The 18,741-nt window shown below is 27.9% G+C and overlaps 1 protein-coding gene across 2 annotated transcripts in view; it reads left to right on the top strand.

Annotated features, from left to right (window-relative positions):
* Positions 1–17,998, top strand: part of LOC107170776 (alpha-tocopherol transfer protein-like) — a 48,914-nt gene extending 30,916 nt beyond the window's left edge. For both annotated transcript variants that reach the window (XM_089216652.1, XM_089216653.1), the window contains exons 2-8: positions 8,193–8,375; positions 12,090–12,184; positions 12,260–12,413; positions 13,455–13,648; positions 16,055–16,165; positions 16,315–16,465; positions 17,372–17,998. In XM_089216652.1, coding sequence (XP_089072778.1) covers positions 8,193–8,375; positions 12,090–12,184; positions 12,260–12,413; positions 13,455–13,648; positions 16,055–16,165; positions 16,315–16,465; positions 17,372–17,400 — 917 coding nt within the window. In that variant the 3' untranslated portion in view covers positions 17,401–17,998. The remainder of the gene's footprint in view (positions 1–8,192; positions 8,376–12,089; positions 12,185–12,259; positions 12,414–13,454; positions 13,649–16,054; positions 16,166–16,314; positions 16,466–17,371) is intronic.
* The last annotated feature ends 743 nt before the right edge of the window (positions 17,999–18,741 follow it).

The following is an 18,741-nucleotide window of genomic DNA, read 5'->3' on the forward strand; positions in this document are numbered from 1 at the left end:
ACCGACCTAACGCCCGTGTTCGCTGTATATACGCATGACGATTGCACAAAAACATGCACAGACATATTGTATTATAATCATCACATCATACGACTGTATAGATCAACGGTTAGCGGTTAGGTTAGCAGTGTGAGTGGGTGGAGTTGTGCGTGTGCGTGTGTGATATATATTTCCACAATACGCGAGAATGATATGCGAGTATGTAATTCGTAATCCGTATAGTAGGCAGTTATATTATATTACCCACATCACGCGTTGATATTAAATTATATGGTATCTCTTTGTTTAGTTGGTTGATGCCGAATCACATTATAATACGAAGTATAATAGTAATAATAATATTTTGATCGTACTTTTTCGGAGACATGTGAATATTTCATCGAAAATCGGCTTTTGCATATAATACTCATATGTATAGGCGCAAATAGGGGGTTCTCTAGGGGCTAAGCTTCCCAAAAATTTCCAAAATGTTGTTTAAAAGTTAAAATTTATTCAATTTTATTTAACTTGGGTTTTAGCCCCCCCCCTCCTTAAATCTTAAACACTATTTGCACCTATGCTTATATGTAAACTAGTTGAATGTCAAGTTTACGATCTCACAAAATAAGTTAATACAATAATAATAATTATGAGTAGCTATTCAACACTTAAATAAATTATATTATTATATAATAATGCATATATTTCTCATTATACTTGACATATTTTGATATTAACAAGAGCCTATACTGCGTGCATAATGATATGGGATCGCATTATTATTACAGTATCGTGAGAATTGCACTCACACGTTCTCCTCGTCAAATCCTTTCACAAATAGCCCTATAATTTTGGGAATATTAAAATATATTTGTGCGACCGTGAACTTTTTGTTTCCTCGATTTGTTAATTATTACGTGATGAATAATATGATAAATAACAATATGATCGTTGTATAGACTTGTAGATTAATAATAAATGTGCATCTAAACAGCGATATGCGTAATTTTATTTTGTTGATCGTATCAATATATTAAATATATTTATAAACTGACGTAAAAATAAAAATATAAGATAACAACAAAAACGAATAAATATTATGTAAATTTAATTTATCACACAACTATAAATATTATTTACGAGGGACAGGTGGATAAAATCGCACGAAAATCGCGTTATACAATTAATATTTTTGAGAAGTAAAAACTACAGTTTATAAACAATCTTGTGATCGCAGTATTCGTTATGCGTTAATTTATACATGTCAATATAACAAATAATTCAATATCACTTAACACAAATCGTCACACTAACAAGAGAAGATGTTCCTGCTACCATACCATGGGAAGACATGACGCGTTGTCTCCGTTTTATTATAAGCTTATAAAACGTTATTAGAACATTTGCATTGACCGAAACGATTTATTTTTGCAGTTGCCAGTTAACATTGTAATATTATATCAACTATTCTAAAATTTAAGGGGAAAAAAGTTTACCGAGTTAGTAGGTTGGGACTTTTTACGATACTTTAATTTTCAAACAACTCATGAATAGGAATGTTAAATATTACAATTTAGAAATGCTTATAATTCGGAAGGTCAATTCGTTCTAATATTGAAACCGTCGACACGAAACTGATTCTGCTGAACGTAAATATTCTGTTGTAAGCTTATAAGACTGAGACAACACACGTGGGTGATGTACGTTTTCTTCTTAATTGGTTCTTATACCTACCTAATTAGGTAGAGACAAAATTCCGCACTTAACGTATTGTTATTATTTATTATATATTATACTTCGTATAAGAATTACTGGTTATTGAGATATGAGCACGTGACGATTTAGGTACTATAATAATAAAACATGCGTTATTGTGTTCATATTCGTATATGATGTAAATATGATATATTATTATAACGTCATAATATACGCGACTAAGGCACGTCAAAACCGATGCGTTTGTATCATCGTCGCTCGATCATCATAATAATATTATATTACATTATTCACGGTGAGTTGTTATGTGTTATTTCTAAATGTTTGTGTCTCCGGTACGATCACGTACGACATACGGTAATATAATATACAAACTATAATAATTGTGTCCTTGGCGCTGTCCACGAAACGACACCGACGTGCTGTAGTTATGTTTGTTTCGGTCGTCTTCGCGGCGTTCGGTATGATTTCTGCTTTTTTTATATTGTCTCCACGGTCGACGCTGCTCGCGAGAATGACCATGCTGCATTATTAATTATATATCATCGTGATTACTGCGTTTATATATGGTAACGTTTAAACGGCTTTAGATTCACGGGTACTCGCTTTCGCGTGTTGATAGATTGAGTAGGTCCAATTACCTGCAGTAAAAACATAGTTCATAATTTCAGCCGATTTAAAACAAATCCTTTTAATTTCATAATGATATAGTGATCGTCAATAGACCTTCGTTATAATTATAAACACATAAATATGTGTGTGTAGAATAGTACTGCAGAATATTTGACACCCAAACTTCGAATATTGAGCAAATAGTTTTTATTTACTAATAATAATTTTAGTTTGGAAGAGCGGTCACGCGCTTTGCCTCTTCAAAATTTCAAACTGCACTTCTCTTAGTCCTCTTATTGAAACGTTATTATATGTGCTTAAAAAAACATATTTGATTTTTTATTCTTTAGTATACATATATAGGTACGATCAATGTATGAGTTTATAATATCTATTAGAAAGTGTTCTGCAAAGATAAGAAAAACCAAAACATACATACGAATATTTAAATAGTTTTCTTTATTTAAAATGAAAATATGCAAAATGTTAAATGCACGTATTTTACTTTATTTTGAGATTTTCCAAAAATATTATTTTAAAAAAAGTCAGTTAAATAGTGATTTTTTGTCTATAATTATATAGTATTTGTCATTAAAACGGCTTCTAAAAGTCTAAATGTAAAATAGGTATATGGTTATGATTGTTAGGTTTTATTTTTGTTTTACTCGTCCATTAAAAATTCAAAACAACCTCGAGAAATCCAGTGATTTCAGTTTGTCCGATCATATTGGTGAGCTATATACCAATTTTATAATTACACATAATATTATAATCACTATCTAAACGGTCTGATTAGTGATTAGTGAAATCCATCACAATATAATCAGTGAAAAAATGTATTACTAATTGGTAACAGTAACAACTAACTGTGCAGTTAATTATTATCTCTTGCACTATAATAATAATAATACCTATTAGAACATATTATATTGTCTATATCAGCCTTTCGTATTATCACTGATGTAGTTTACCTTGAACGCCTGACTTACAAGGATTGAGGAATAACTACCAATTTTAAATTGTACCTACGATGTTTTCATGGCATAGTCTATTATTATTATTACCTATTACCGTTTACTTTCTTTTTTTTTTGTTTATTTATACGTTCAAATTTTGTCCAATGTTGAATGAAATATGTTCGGATTCTTTTTTATCTTTTCATTATTGACGTTTGATTTATATATAATTAAACTCATTATTTTCGTCTTAATAAGGTAACGCGATTCTCGTATGTGGTTTCTCCGTCTTACGAGTTGCGGAACATGGCGAAATTACGCTCAGCAGATCACGTTGAGCTCTGTAAGTTTAAAATTTAGATTAAATATCACTTATGCAATTTAAAAGTCAGACTATTATCAGGTCAATCTCGTAGGATTTATATCACATTTTTATTTTAACTCAAGTTATGATTATTTTAAAAATGTACAAACAATTTACAATTCTAAGATACACATAACTCGCTTTTAAATTAAAATATGGTAAAAAGCCTAGGAGATTGACCAGATTATAAATAATAATCTTACATTTAAATTTTATAAGAGGTCGATTCACTCTAAATTCTAAACTAAAAAGGACCTAAACGGGCTAAACGTGATCTGATGAGTATAAAATTTGAAATGTTATACGCACTTGTAAGACAGAGACAGTGCATATGGGTATCACTACCCTCTTTTATAAATTTTTTTTTACATTTAACTGGAATATATTTATAACTTAATTGGATCACTAGTCAATTAATTCTAGTTACAAAAATAAAACTATATAGATACTTCTTATATTGTTCGACACATGCGAGTTGTCGTTATTTACTAGGTAGATAATTAAGTCGATACATATAGCCTATAGGCCTACACAATGGCGTATAAAAGAAATTAATTTCAAGGTGGGGGGTTGACCCCCCTTTTACACACGCCGCCGAGCCAACATGATAATACCAAGTAATACGTACGTAAGAAAACACGTCAAACATTTTTAATTTACGACTTATATGTATTTTTGTGTCTTTTTGTTGTACAGTAGATTTTCGTGGCAATTTGTCTCGTATAGTATGTCTGCTTGTTTAAAAATTGAATACGAAATATGAATTAACGTTTCTACGATCATGCGATTACCATAATAGTATAACAATAACTATGATTCCATAAATAAAATTGTAGGACGTAAGCAGGATTCTAGGTCATAGTCAGCGCCGGATCGGCCCACCGAGTTTTAGGATTTTAAACGGCCTTAAAAGATCCATTTTCAAATGAATGTAGATTTTACGCGGCACACCGAGTACAACTCGATACCTCGCCGGGCTGATTTATATAATTTTATCAGTCAGACACGGTAGCTATAACTAAACAATATTTTCTACTTCACCTAACCTAACCTCTGAGAAATAAAACTATTATAAATATTAACAAACCTAAATTTGTCATTTGTAATAATTTAAAATACGTTGCACGTTAAAAATCATCGGAATGCTTATGGAATTATATTATGCTAATTTTCACAAAAAATGACCTCCAGTATAATATATTAAGACAGGTTATGTAAAACGATGGAATGAAATCCACTCTTTGGCCTCGTAGAAACTAATATAATAATAATATAATCGAGTTCTAATACGGATCATGTTTTAATGCATCAAATCTTAAAGATGAAGAAATAAATCGCACTCGATCCAATAAAATGACATGGCTATTATTGGTATAAGTGTATAATCATAGCACAATAACTAACCATAGTATTATACGACTTAAAAATAAAAAGGGGCTTCGTTGGGCATAATCCCTTTGCCCCTTGGGCGTAAAGATTCCTAATTCCTAGTTAAACATTTTGAATAATGATATTAAAAGTTATAATTGTTTAAAACAATTTTATTTTATTAACTCAAATGTAAAATGTTGTGGTTTAGAACGTAAAATTCAGTTTTATTGGCCGTGAAGTGGGGACCTCTAGTCTATGTGGTGATCAGGAATCCCCACCGTCTATCATTCAAAAAAGCACATCAGTATTATTACTTGATTTACTTATTTATTATTTTAATGAAGTCTGTTTAATGATATAATCACGAATAATATATTACCTGTATACACACAATAAGTTATGTATTTAATGCAACCGACGTTACAAACACAAAGTATAATTACATACTTATTACTTTTATACGTACTTATTGAAAACGAGACTAATCTTTGTAGTTTATACCTACGTTATATTATATGCGACACTTCCGCACGCATTCGTTTTACTTTTATTAACAACTTTGACAGTTTGACCACTGCTGCAGTTGGTACCTACATGGGACGAATGAACTTGTTGTGCTGATTCCTGAACAGTCATACTGAATAACGGAAACAGATTCGACTATAAATAATATTGTGTGCATATATATACAGAGTGATTCACCTAGCATGCTCATCATCTTATTTTTCTTCAATAATGCTTCACTATAGTTATTGAAAATATGATTATTATTAGAATTTTTAACTACCTATACATTTAAAGTATATATTTTAAAATTCTTGGGATTTTGTTGTACAATTAAGTGCGGTGTCCTGTGAATTTATAAACTTCTGCTTTTATTAAAAAATCTTCTTTTCCTTGGCACATAAATTTATTTAGCAGATAATTTTTACGCTTCAAATTATTAGTGTATAATATAGATAATAGGAGCATAATAATTTAAACATTTTAAACATGTATACCTAACGTTAGTTTATTGACATTATTAGTTTATATGAATGGTCTAAGACTCTAAGTATAATAATTATCTCTCAAAATAATTAACAATGAAAAGGAAGGTTCTCATTTGAAAAACGAATAACAGAATATATCATAGTACTGGACACTCTTTATAAGTAGTACAAATAATCTCAAAGTTTCTAAATACGGTCTTCGTGTATATATTCATATTATATTCATTTATCAGCAAAAGACAAATGAACTTCGTTGGGGTTAAATGGAAAAATGAGGATGAGGAACCATTGTTATTGAATCATCCTGTATGTTATAGTTGCCGTCGATATTTTTACCACATAATAATAACATATAATATCATCATACGAGTCGGCGTATACATATTATCATCATTCCGTTGGCTAGTCAGACCGGTTATTAAGAGTATATATAACATGTGTCTCCTAATATGACTACATGGACAGAATATTACCATGTTACCACGTTACCACGTTTGCATGAAAGCGCATTTTCGTACCGATCTCGACTCGTCGTATAATATGTATTTAGGATTATTGTATTAAGTGGCAATGGTTTCATTCATGTCGGTGATTATTTGTTTTGTAATGCGCAGAGTCCACACAGAGTCTGGCTTTTGGTTTGTTTCGGTTATATAAAAAAAAAAATCATTTTTGATTGTGTAACGTTGTGTAAAGTCGAGTCTAGTTTGGTTTCCACGGACCCGATATAATAGCCGTCTACGCGAGAATTACAAAAGTAATAAAATATAATACAATTACGTATATCTTTACAAATGTACAATATTATAATATAAGAGCACAGAGTTACACGATCTTTTCGAGATAAGTGACCACATGTACTTTAATTCACGTAGTTCCGTCGCGCATTTATCACTGCAACTGTAAAGTCAAACATGTAGAAGTCCCAGATGAATACAAATACAATATTATGAAAATAGCTGCTGCAAGTAAAGGTAAAAACTAAAAAGAGTTAAAATATTGGTACGCGACACGTGTTCGACATTTACCGCAGCGGATAAAACCTCCAAGGTCTCGCGATACCGAATCAACAATCTACAGAGATGATGTGGTGGATTAATTGAAAAAAGTATTTTAAAAAATGTATACATTTTTTTTAAAACTATAATTGGGATGGATCCAACTAAGGGGTTGCTTATTATACCGTACCGTATAAATACACATTTTAAAGGCCACCACCGAATACTGGATCTGTATAGATATGTCTTAACTACTATATATCTGGTAGGTCGTATGTAAAATATATTGATATCTTTAATATTGAGATTCCATCACAAATATAATAGTAAATAAAACACTGATTAAACAATTAAAATAATGACGTTTCAATATTTAAATTATTTTTATTAATTTATTGCGTGGTTTAATATTTTAATGATTATAATATACTAAACTTGATCTTCTTTTTTTATTGATATTATTATATACTGGATTGAATGTATTTTTAAAATTTGATTAATGAAATGTGTTTGTCTCGAGGAAATATAATTTAACTAAAGAATCCTGGTTAGGTTTATGTAAATTATGAATTATATTTGAGCCGAAAATTCTGATAGGATGGCTGGATATGCTTCACCAACACTTGAAAGTACCATTATCAAGCGGTCACCAATATAATTGTTAGGTGCCTAATATTTACCCAATATAACATACATATTATTATTAATTTAATATTTTTTTTTCCGGAATCGCAGTTTTATTTACATTAAACTAATACAATAAGACGAATACTAAAAACGTAAAAAGCATAATGGATAACAGACTATCACTTAAACCACTCATATATGGTTTTTCATATCTAATAGTTTAAAATATATTATTATAATATAAACACAATTTATACAAAAACTATAAGTACACTTATCATGTGTTAAATAATATATAAGGTATATATGTATATTTACAATTAAAATAGTAGGTGTCTATAAGTCTATATGACTATAAAATATACCAATTTATTTTCAATATAAACATATGGGACTTGATTAGGCAACGTGAAATCAATTATTATTATTATTATTTTAAATAGAAATTGTATAGTTTTAAAATTTACTGGATTTTAGACATATAAATTTCATATGATATATGTATAAACTCACGAGTGTACTGAGTACGTTTTACGTGTCGATTTCGATTAATATTTTTTATTATTATTCTTCACAGGATGCGAGGCATTTTTATCGGATTTGGATAAATTGCCGTGCTTACAAATTGGAGACTTCAAGCTCCGTTTGGAACTCGATGACGACTTGTCACCAGAGTTATTGGAAGTGGCTGTCAAAGAACTGAGAGAAACGCCCGAACAGCAAGAAAAATCGATCGCTGAGCTGAAAGAATTACTTGAAAGTACGCACATTTTACACGCAACCTATAAAACACTATTTTATAGATTTGAAATAAGAATGTAAATTAAAACTATAGTCATAATGCAACGTGTTTTGTTAACGTTGATTAGAATAATAATTATTTTGGTTTCGTATTTCTTACAAGACACTACATATAATAATATTTTAATAATTGTCACTCCTGATTGCTCGCAAGACGTGCGCCTATATTGTAAACGGACCACGAATATGTTTTTTTTTATTTAGAGGGGCATCCGTTATTATTGCTTAATATGTAAGAATAATTAAACAATTTATCTACGACACGTACCTATATTATTATATGATATCATTAAAAATAAATGTATAATATAACGTAGTATTAAGTAGGCAATAAACACAAATAAGAATAACAAAAACAAAAAAAACAAAAATGAACAATATCATAGATCATAAAAACTCAAAATTTAAACAATTTTCTAGCAGTCATCATACGTGGTACACTGGTACCTATATATTATTATCATGTCACGCATAATATACATTATAATCATACCCATCTGCAGCCATCGTGTTAAGCCTTAAAATATACATCCGATACGTTATGTAATTTAACACGAAAACTTTTTACTCACTTAACTTCAATAATGATTAATAATAGTACAATGACATTGAGCCACGTGATAAATATTTTTACCCGATTCGAGTTGGTATAATACAGACATAATGCATGCTTCAAAATTATTTAATAATATACTGTATGCCGTTTAAAATATTAGTACACTTGTTGCGCACCTAATACTTATTGCGCGTATTAATTCGTCTAAAGTCCATTACACAAGTAAAAATTAGTTTGTATAGAAGTAATAAAATTTGTACTGATATATTTTGTTCGATGAACGGCCTGCAGCGTTAAAATGATGAAAAACAATATCAGATAATAATAGGGGATTTTCTATATTATGTCATTGCCATTGATAATGTTTTTTTTTTTGTTCTTACACTGACCTATATTTTAAATCATCGTTTATACATTAACAATTTCCCATAAGCATAATATGAGTTACATTATTACAACGAACAAAAATAAGCAGCGTTCATGTGGTTGCATGTACACACAGGTGATTTGACTATGCGTAATATATCAATTGTCCACGTTTCCTACTCATATTTATTCTTTATTTCTGTTTCTTCGTCATCGATGTATATATTATTAATTATATACAAGACTAACTAAATAACTAGGTTCCGCTGGCGAAAAAATAAAAGATAAAAAATTGGGAAATTGTAATGAAAGGGTAATAATTCAAACGCCTTAACGACAATTGAAATACGCCCTCTTTTCCATCGATTGAAGTGGAAAAAAGTGTTTTCCATTATTTTAATTGGTCGAATATCAATGTTAATATGTAGAATATGTATATGTATTCGTTGTCTATGCATAGGGTGATTTTTTAAGCTTGTATATTGACTTCAAATGAAAATTCTGGTTTTTAGAATTGTTTAATATATTTGAAGATCACATTTATGAATACTTGAGGTTTTTTGTACCACTTAAGGATGGTCATGTAGTGATAAAAACTTCTGTTTTTAAATGAGAACCCTAATTTTTGGTGAAATTTATTTAGTCGATAATTTTCTTAGAAATGTATCTAAATCAAAATTCTGATGAATATATATATATATATATACATATACTCAATATATACTCAATATATATATTGAGTTATTAAAATGCTTATACTAAGAATAATAATCCTTTGTTAAAATAGTTTTACAAAAATATTTACTATATCATGTAATATTAATTGTAAAATGTATTGCACTTGGATAATTTTTTTAAATTTTTTATATTGTTAAATCAACAATATTAATTACTAACATTTTAAAATCACTTAAGTTCCCACCTCTACATAACGCGTTATCTTAGACGATAGACATAGCTAGTACCTACATAAAATTAATATAACTCAAAAAGTACTTGTTTGAATTTTGATTAAGATTATAGATTATAGAACATAAGATATAAATACATAAAAATTCTCAAAAAATATATCTGCTGAATAATTAAAAGTAAAAAAAAAGCGTTCCTATTTGAAAACAGAAGTTTTTATTGTTACAAGATCATCCTTAAGTAGTATAAAAAATCTCGAATATTCGTAAATATGGTCTACAGATTTATTAAAAATCTCAATAAATCAGAATTTGAATATATACTTAAACATACAAAATGCCAATAGGGTCACAATCACTCTGTATATATTTATTATAATCCAGTTAATCTCATTATCAGCATTAACTACCATTTAAGGCGTACACTATATTTATCCAGAAGTCAAATACCCTTCCTAGTTTCATCTCATTCCACTTCACATCGCCATAAACACACAATAAATCGAATGCTTAGCGCAGCCACCCTTATAATGATGTCTCTAACATAATGTCAGTTATTTTACTTTGTATAAGTATCTATTTTATAAAAATTCTTACTATAATTTTATATATTACTTATATATATATTATTTAACTTGTAATTCCCTCTAATAATAAAATAATATGAGTAATATGTTTAAATAAAAATTATAAAATTGTATATCTTGTGTAAAATATAACATACAAGGGAATTATATTCACTTACTATATGATTAGATTGATTAATATAAAACTATAAAATGCATATTAATATATTATAGTATGCGTGGTCCGATTATAATATAATACTAATTACTAAAACATTACCAAGGATAAATTATTAAAAAAAAAATTATTAATTCAATTCATATTATATCTTATAATAACGTAGCGTGATGATAATACAAAATATACTTCCATGTGTGCCTATATACTTGATCAATAATAATAAGTTAAAATAATATACTATAATACTTAGATTTATATAATTAACATTTATTTATTTTAAATTTGGTATACTTGAATTATTATATATTTTAATGGTATTGATACCTATAATTGAAATGGTTGATTTTACCGACCTAATACGCCTCACACGATTAATCAAGGATAGGTATACATTATATAGTATATATTATATACAATACAATGTGGCTATTGTAATGCACATATAAGTATTATATACATTCATATTGTATATTTTTTTTAAATTTAATCGTCTTTAAAAAAAATAACTTTTACATCCGCTAAAATCGTAAATAAATAAATACAATTAAAACCCAAATGGAAATGTGTTTTTTAAGAATGAAACGTTGACATTTTTCTCGCGTTTTTTTTTTAATACTTTAAACAACAGAAAAAACAATTAACCAACATTCGTTTTTAACTACATTTTAATACTTGTAATAAAATCTTAATCTTAACATCGTTAACTACATTATATTTTATAAAAACCACAAGAAACAATGTAGATTTAACATTTATATACATTGATAATATAGGCACTATCTAAAGACATGCTGAAACATTCAAAGGCTTAAAGACCAAAAAAAAAAAAACATTAAAACGTCGTTTAAAACTCCATTTCTCATGATTTAAATTTAAGACTTTACATATATACATTTATTTTATAAGACATAAAACGGTTTTTAGTACTCAATAATGAATGTAGGTACCCTATACATACATAGCCAAGTGATAAGGGTTATTCAATTGTTTATAAAATAACTGATATTGAAATATTATATTACACTTTTGTTCTTAGTTATTACGCTAAATAAATAAAATGCTTTTTGTAAACATTGTTGTTATTATTATATTTTAGAGGACAATGATCTAAAAGTGCCCATCGACAATAAAGCGTGGCTTATTCGCTTTCTTCGTCCAACGAAATACTATCCGGAAAGCGCATACAAGCTGGTAGGTCATTGGATTCGATTATATAATATTTAATCAATTACTGCAATATAATATACAACTTAATTTCATCTACAGATCAAACAATACTATCAGTTCAAAGTAAAACATTCTAATATATACGATGGACTTTCGCCCAAGACTGAGAAAAACATTTTCGATCACGATATACTGCATGTTTTACCTAAACGTGACCAAGGTGGCCGCAGGATTTTAGTTATCGAATTAGGAAGTAAGTTATGTACTTACTGTTAATAATATTAATCTTGTTGAGTTAGTGTTTAAATCATTAAATGTAATTATTTATCATTATAATTTATAAAAAGGCAGTTTGCCAAGTGTAGCATATAATTTAACATTTTTGTTTATAGTAATATATAACCTTTGAGATTAAAGAACATTTCAGAGTCTGAGTGGAGCGATGAATGTAAATATTTTATAAGATTGAGCTTTTAAAGTCGATCAAAATGTTTTTAAGCAGAAAAAACTCATCAACATTAAACGTCGAAGATAGCTTTGAGGGTTTTCCTCTTTGGATCTAGTTGGTACTTTGGGATAAACAATTCTTTGTAATTTTCAAAATTATTCAAAAAAAGACAGCTAGGAGACGGGAATATGTACACGACATTATTTTTATCAAAATCAAAATTGTTTTTTGATTTTAATTTATCGATGCTATAACTGTAGAATTTTTAATTTTCACCAAATATTTACAATACATTTTTCTAGAAATCATTAAAAGAAAAAAAAATGTTAATGATATTTTTGACTAATTTGTAAAATATATTTTGAATTTTAGCATTATTTTAGAACTTTTTTGATAAACGTTGATTAACTTTTTTTTTCTTGGTCAAAAATGGTGAAATTATAATGAATCGTTCCTCGTAAGTTTTATTTATAACTATTCAAGAACCTAAGAAGGTTTGAAGTAGGTACATAAGTAGTACATTCTTTTTAATAAAATATCCTCGAAAAAAATGCTGACGCACCATCTAGCTCAGAATCGTTTTTCGTTTATAATGATTTATCGTTGTATTAAAATATAACAACTCCATTAGTTTGTTCACTCGGAGTTTACTAAACAGTAAATCAAGTAGTTTTCCGGTGGTTTTTATTATTTTAAATTTGTATAAATTGATCGCTGATCGCAAAATATTCTTAATAAAAATGATTCACTGGTCAGATTTACAAAAACAAAATAAAAAGGGACCATTACGCGTACGTAGTGTGACAATTTTTTTATTGACGTGCACCTATTTGTTTGGTTTTCCAGAGAAATGGAAGCACAAGAAGTGCTCGTTGGACGAAGTGTACAAGGGCGCTGTGATATTCCTCGAAGCAGCCATAATGGAACCAGCCACCCAAATAGCCGGAGCCCAAGTAATTTTCGACATGGACGGTTTGTCGTTGCAACAGACTTGGCAGTTTAGCCCACCGTTCGCCAAGCGGATTGTTGACTGGCTTCAAGTACGGATCATGATGATAATTACATGAATAACCTACAAGCACGCATACTGTATATAGGCTTGTTTAATGACATTCAAATATAATAAAAATAATAATTTACGGCGGTGAAAAAAAAAATTAGTTTTACAAGTTAGAGGTATATGCTTATAGAAATAGAACCATGGTTTTCGTAAGGCAAAGACATAATATATGGTATGGGTAAAGAGTGGATTTCTAGGTTCGATAAAAACTTAAAATATGATGCTAATATTTTGATCTAAAAAAAACCTATTAAAAATAAATATTCTCTAAATATTTCTTAAACTAGTAAATATGCAGGTAGGTAATATGATTTCCTTTTTTTTTTTTAATATTTCAGTAAAAACAGTAAATAACTGTTTTGTACTATTTCTTTTGTAAAAAGTAAATTATTTAAATATAAAAAATGTAAATAATTGAATGATTTTAAATTTTTATAATTCTCATATAAAATAACTGTTTTGACCTAAAAAAAAAAAGTGTTGCTAGAAAAAATCACAAAATATATGATTTTTATACAAAACAATGATTTTCTTACGAACTCTAAGCTTTGATTAATCGTTCACATTTTTCATCCTCGTAAAGTTGCATAAACTCAATAAAAGAAATATTTAAAAACCTATAGATCCAAAGGTAAGAATCAAAAAATATTTAAAACAGACATTTTGTAAATAGTTATTTATAAGTTTATAATATAGTATACACATTATATATATAATATCTAGTACAATATATAACTAGTTAGGTATTTTTAGATATCAAGCTCTATTAAAGTCACGATGGTACATTGGTCAATGATCATATTTATAACAATTTAATTTGGTACTTATTATGTATTATTATTTTAGAAAAATGGGTTTGTAACATTATAACCTATATATTATGTTTAAAGTACATGGCCTAAAAAACCAATATGTTTTATAGTTGATTAGTAAGGAGAATCTATAAATTTAAAAATATATAATGATAATAATTCGTATAGGTACATAGTTATAAATTGTAAATAATAATCTATATCATATAATTAGTAAGTACAGTTGATAATATTATGTTTGAGATTTCTGATTGGTGACTACAGTATAGGTTAGGTTATATAGAACTGACTTTTGGAATAACTTTTGTTCAAATTAATATTTTTTATTTATTTTTATTTTCATAAAGTAACCCTAGCGCTACATGTATAATATATTTTTAAAAATATATATATTTTAGTGCTGAAATAAAAAAATGTAAATTTAATAATACATTTTTTGGATAAATTCAAAATAGCCTATTTGTGAATTTGATTATAAGAAAAATGTTTATGGTAAAAAGATTTATCTAAGTAGCAGTATGAAATAGTCGATTCTAAAGCCTGACCCTGACCCTTCTGATCCGCATCTTGACCTTAACCAGGGTTAAATTAAAAATTTCATACTACCTACTCTAAGTCAAGTAGTTTGTTTTTAGAATTTTTTATGATTCAATATGTTTTTTTGGTTAAATTCATTTGGAACGTAATAAATTATTTAAAAATATGATTTTTGAGAATTCGCTGACATGAGTATATTTCTTAAATTATTTATGTATCATACAATATTGAAAATTTTTGTCATAATATGTTTAATAAGCATATAATTTTTTTGTTCAGATCTTTTTGTTAAGCCCTGTATATATATAGGTAATTATAGAAAAATAATTTTACTAGTTATTATATTACTGTACGAAAAATCAGAATTATTTCTATAGTGAAATATTAAATGATATATTGTTATCATAAAACTATTAGTTCAAAAAAAAAAAAAAAAATAATAATATAAGAATGTAAAAAAGTAGGTCAGCATTTCGGTGGTGGATGTTTGTCCATCTTACTTTCGGGTCCCAGCTCTCAAGAACATAACCTTTCAGAAAAGATGCTACACTTGATACTTTTGAGCAAGTTTAGGGGGGGGGGGGGAAAGTGTTGACAGAATTAAACAGAAAAAGAAAAAGAAATAAACATCATTGTAAAACCAATAGGTACATTCCTCGCTCCGTTCAGAATATAAAACTTACAAGTTTAGATGCGATATTTGGTCTGATTCGAATGAAATATGGAACCATAAGATTCAATGTTCTTCATAAATTTGAAGCTGCATAAATGGTACATAACACATTAGGTTATAATTTTCTGTTAAAACCCAATAGGCGCAAGTGATTAAATTAAAAGCGTAAATATAGGTTTTGATTTTTACATCATTCATATTTTTTCGACAATAACAATCAATAATGATCAAATGTTGTATCCCTTATGAAATAATTATATTTGAGTGTGTTGATGGAGAATACGTGCGTATTCGTTCTATCCAAAAACACATCTTACATATTGAAAATAAGTAAATAATACTGTCGTGTTTACGTCGTTTTCAGGACAGTGTTCCTGCGAGGATCAAAGGAATCCACATCGTCAACCAACCGATTCTGTTTAACGTCGTCTTCAACTTCTTCAAACCATTCCTGAGGGAAAAACTGCGGTCGAGGGTGAGATTCACTTTTTTTATATGGAGGGAGAAAGAATAATATAATATTCTCAAGAGTGATAGTTTGCCAACCATATAAACATTAAACGTTGTCGTGTAATACTTATACCATATAACAAATGAAAATAAAATATTTTAAAATGGTTACAGATCATCTTCCACGGTACCGACCGAGTGTCTTTGCACAAACACCTATACCAACCATGTTTACCGGAATGCTACGGTGGCACGTTGGACGTACCTCGTATTACTGGACCTCAATGGCATGAACTACTGGTGACAGTTGAAAAAGAATTTAACGGTACGTATTATACATTAATATATAGTTAGTATGTACACAAAAACATAATAATATAGTACGTGTAATTATAATGTAATATTATACTATCATATAATATTTGAATAATTTAAATAATAATGGATCATTCGTGTAAATATGGCCCAAGTTCGCCGCAGAAGATTTAAGTCCAGACTCGATCAACGGCATTAATATTAATTCAAAAACTTCAAATCTATATAATCAATTTCGTCCTTGTACGAATTTCTCTCTTGATCCCACTGCAATAATTCTACCATGGATCTACCTAGTCAAACGTCTAAGAAAATATATTATCTGCATTGACGTGCGCTGTGCTCAGACTCTAAAAGCTTTATAATCAACAATTTTATAGATACAACACATCTATATTTTATTTTATTTTTTGCTGTTTTTACGTTATAAATAACTTTTGAAGCCAACGTATTATTATTATATATATACAAAATATTAAACTACAGTGTGCACATAGTGAATTATTAGTTTTTTTTTCAAATTTGCTTAAAACATTATCCAAAATTTAATTTGATAATTTAGATTTAGTTATGACAAATATATTATGAATAATAACATTATGATTGAGCGCTTCATTTTTATGAAAATGAGTTTATATTTTCAATAAGTTTTATATTAAAAATGGGCGTGTTTTTATATTTAATTTCCCAATAATATTCATTTTTGGTATTATTTTTTAGCCCTTCTTGCACCAAGCCAATAGATACCAGAAACTTACGTAATTTTATTATACAAATATGTTATAGTATACCTTTTTATGTCGACATTTATATTTTATTTTGACTCAATTATTTAAGGTTTCTAATACAAGAAATCGTACATTGTACATGAATGTTAAATGACGTGATATTAACTTTCGTAAATATTATTTTTCAGTTTTAAACAATTACGGTTATGGAAAATGATTCCAGCCAACGACGTCCAACAATATTATTGAAGTAAAATTGAAGCTTTCCACGCGTCTTTGATAATTTAAAAAACAAAAAAAAATATTTTATTATTTTGGTGTCTGTCTATAATTTATATGGAACCCCCCCCCCCCCTTATTTTTATTATGTCGAACAAATAAATTATTATATAATTATAATCATATTTTTAGCCATGCTGATGATTTCCAACTTATCAGGACTATATATATATATAGTACCTATAAGTTGAATTATAGAAATGGCGTATGTTAAACAAGGTACCTACTCGTATGCCTTATCCTTAGGTATATTAATTATTTATAATTTAATTAAAATATTATACCTATTTATTTATTAACAACAATTTTACTCAATTAGTATATCCATTCGTTTGTTATACCTATTATTTGTTATATCGAAACTCACTCGATTTTGTAAGAGAAAAAATCGTAAATATATACGTATTAGATAAATAATTTAAATACCATTGTAATTATTCGTGTTTATAACAGTGCAATTGTTTAAATTTTAAAACAATTTTGTTTTCTGTGTGGTTTTAAGATTTTTTTATTCTATTAAATATTAATTACTAAAACGAGCGTACTTCCTATTATTTACCTACTTTAATTTATTACCTAGGTAACCTATGGTGTTTAGTCCAGTATTTAATATCATAATATAATATTTATTATTTTGATGCTAAGAGTTTAGTAAACTGTTTTAATCATTAAGGCTGGTTTTTGGTGATAAATTAATTCATCTTGGGGGTCAAAAGTAACATAGTTATAGTATATAAAAAAAAAAAACCAAATATTACGAAATAACGTGAATGTCGGGAATATTCACAAGAACTAATATTTGACAAAATCAACAATAAAAATATTATAAGCATATACTGCAGGAAATCTAAATTGTTATGGACTATATAATTATCTTTATTAGTATTTTCTACAAATGACTTAATTGTCAAAATATTTAAGCTTTTTAATACTCTTTATAGGAATATGAATTGTGTTACCTTTTTTTGATTGATGCTTGTAAAATATGTCTGAAGTAAGTCAAACAGCCTGCAAGTGATGTAATATAAATTTCAACATACGTCAGCAATTAAAAACAATGTTATTAAAATGTATACCTATAATTTATTATATTATAAAGTACCCATTTAGGATTTGAGTGATGTATCTCGTCATTGAGTACCTATCGCGGGTCACTACAATAACTATAATTAATGACAATGGTTATTTTAAATTTTAGGATCCAAAAATAAATTATTTCAGGTATATATACGATGAAAAACAATTTTCAGCCCAAACAGTCTGTCAGCTTATATAGTTC

Source organism: Diuraphis noxia, unplaced genomic scaffold, assembly GCF_037042655.1.
Source record: "Diuraphis noxia isolate RWA-SAM2 unplaced genomic scaffold, SU_Dnox_SAM2 contig0001, whole genome shotgun sequence".
Lineage (NCBI taxonomy): Eukaryota > Metazoa > Arthropoda > Insecta > Hemiptera > Aphididae > Diuraphis > Diuraphis noxia.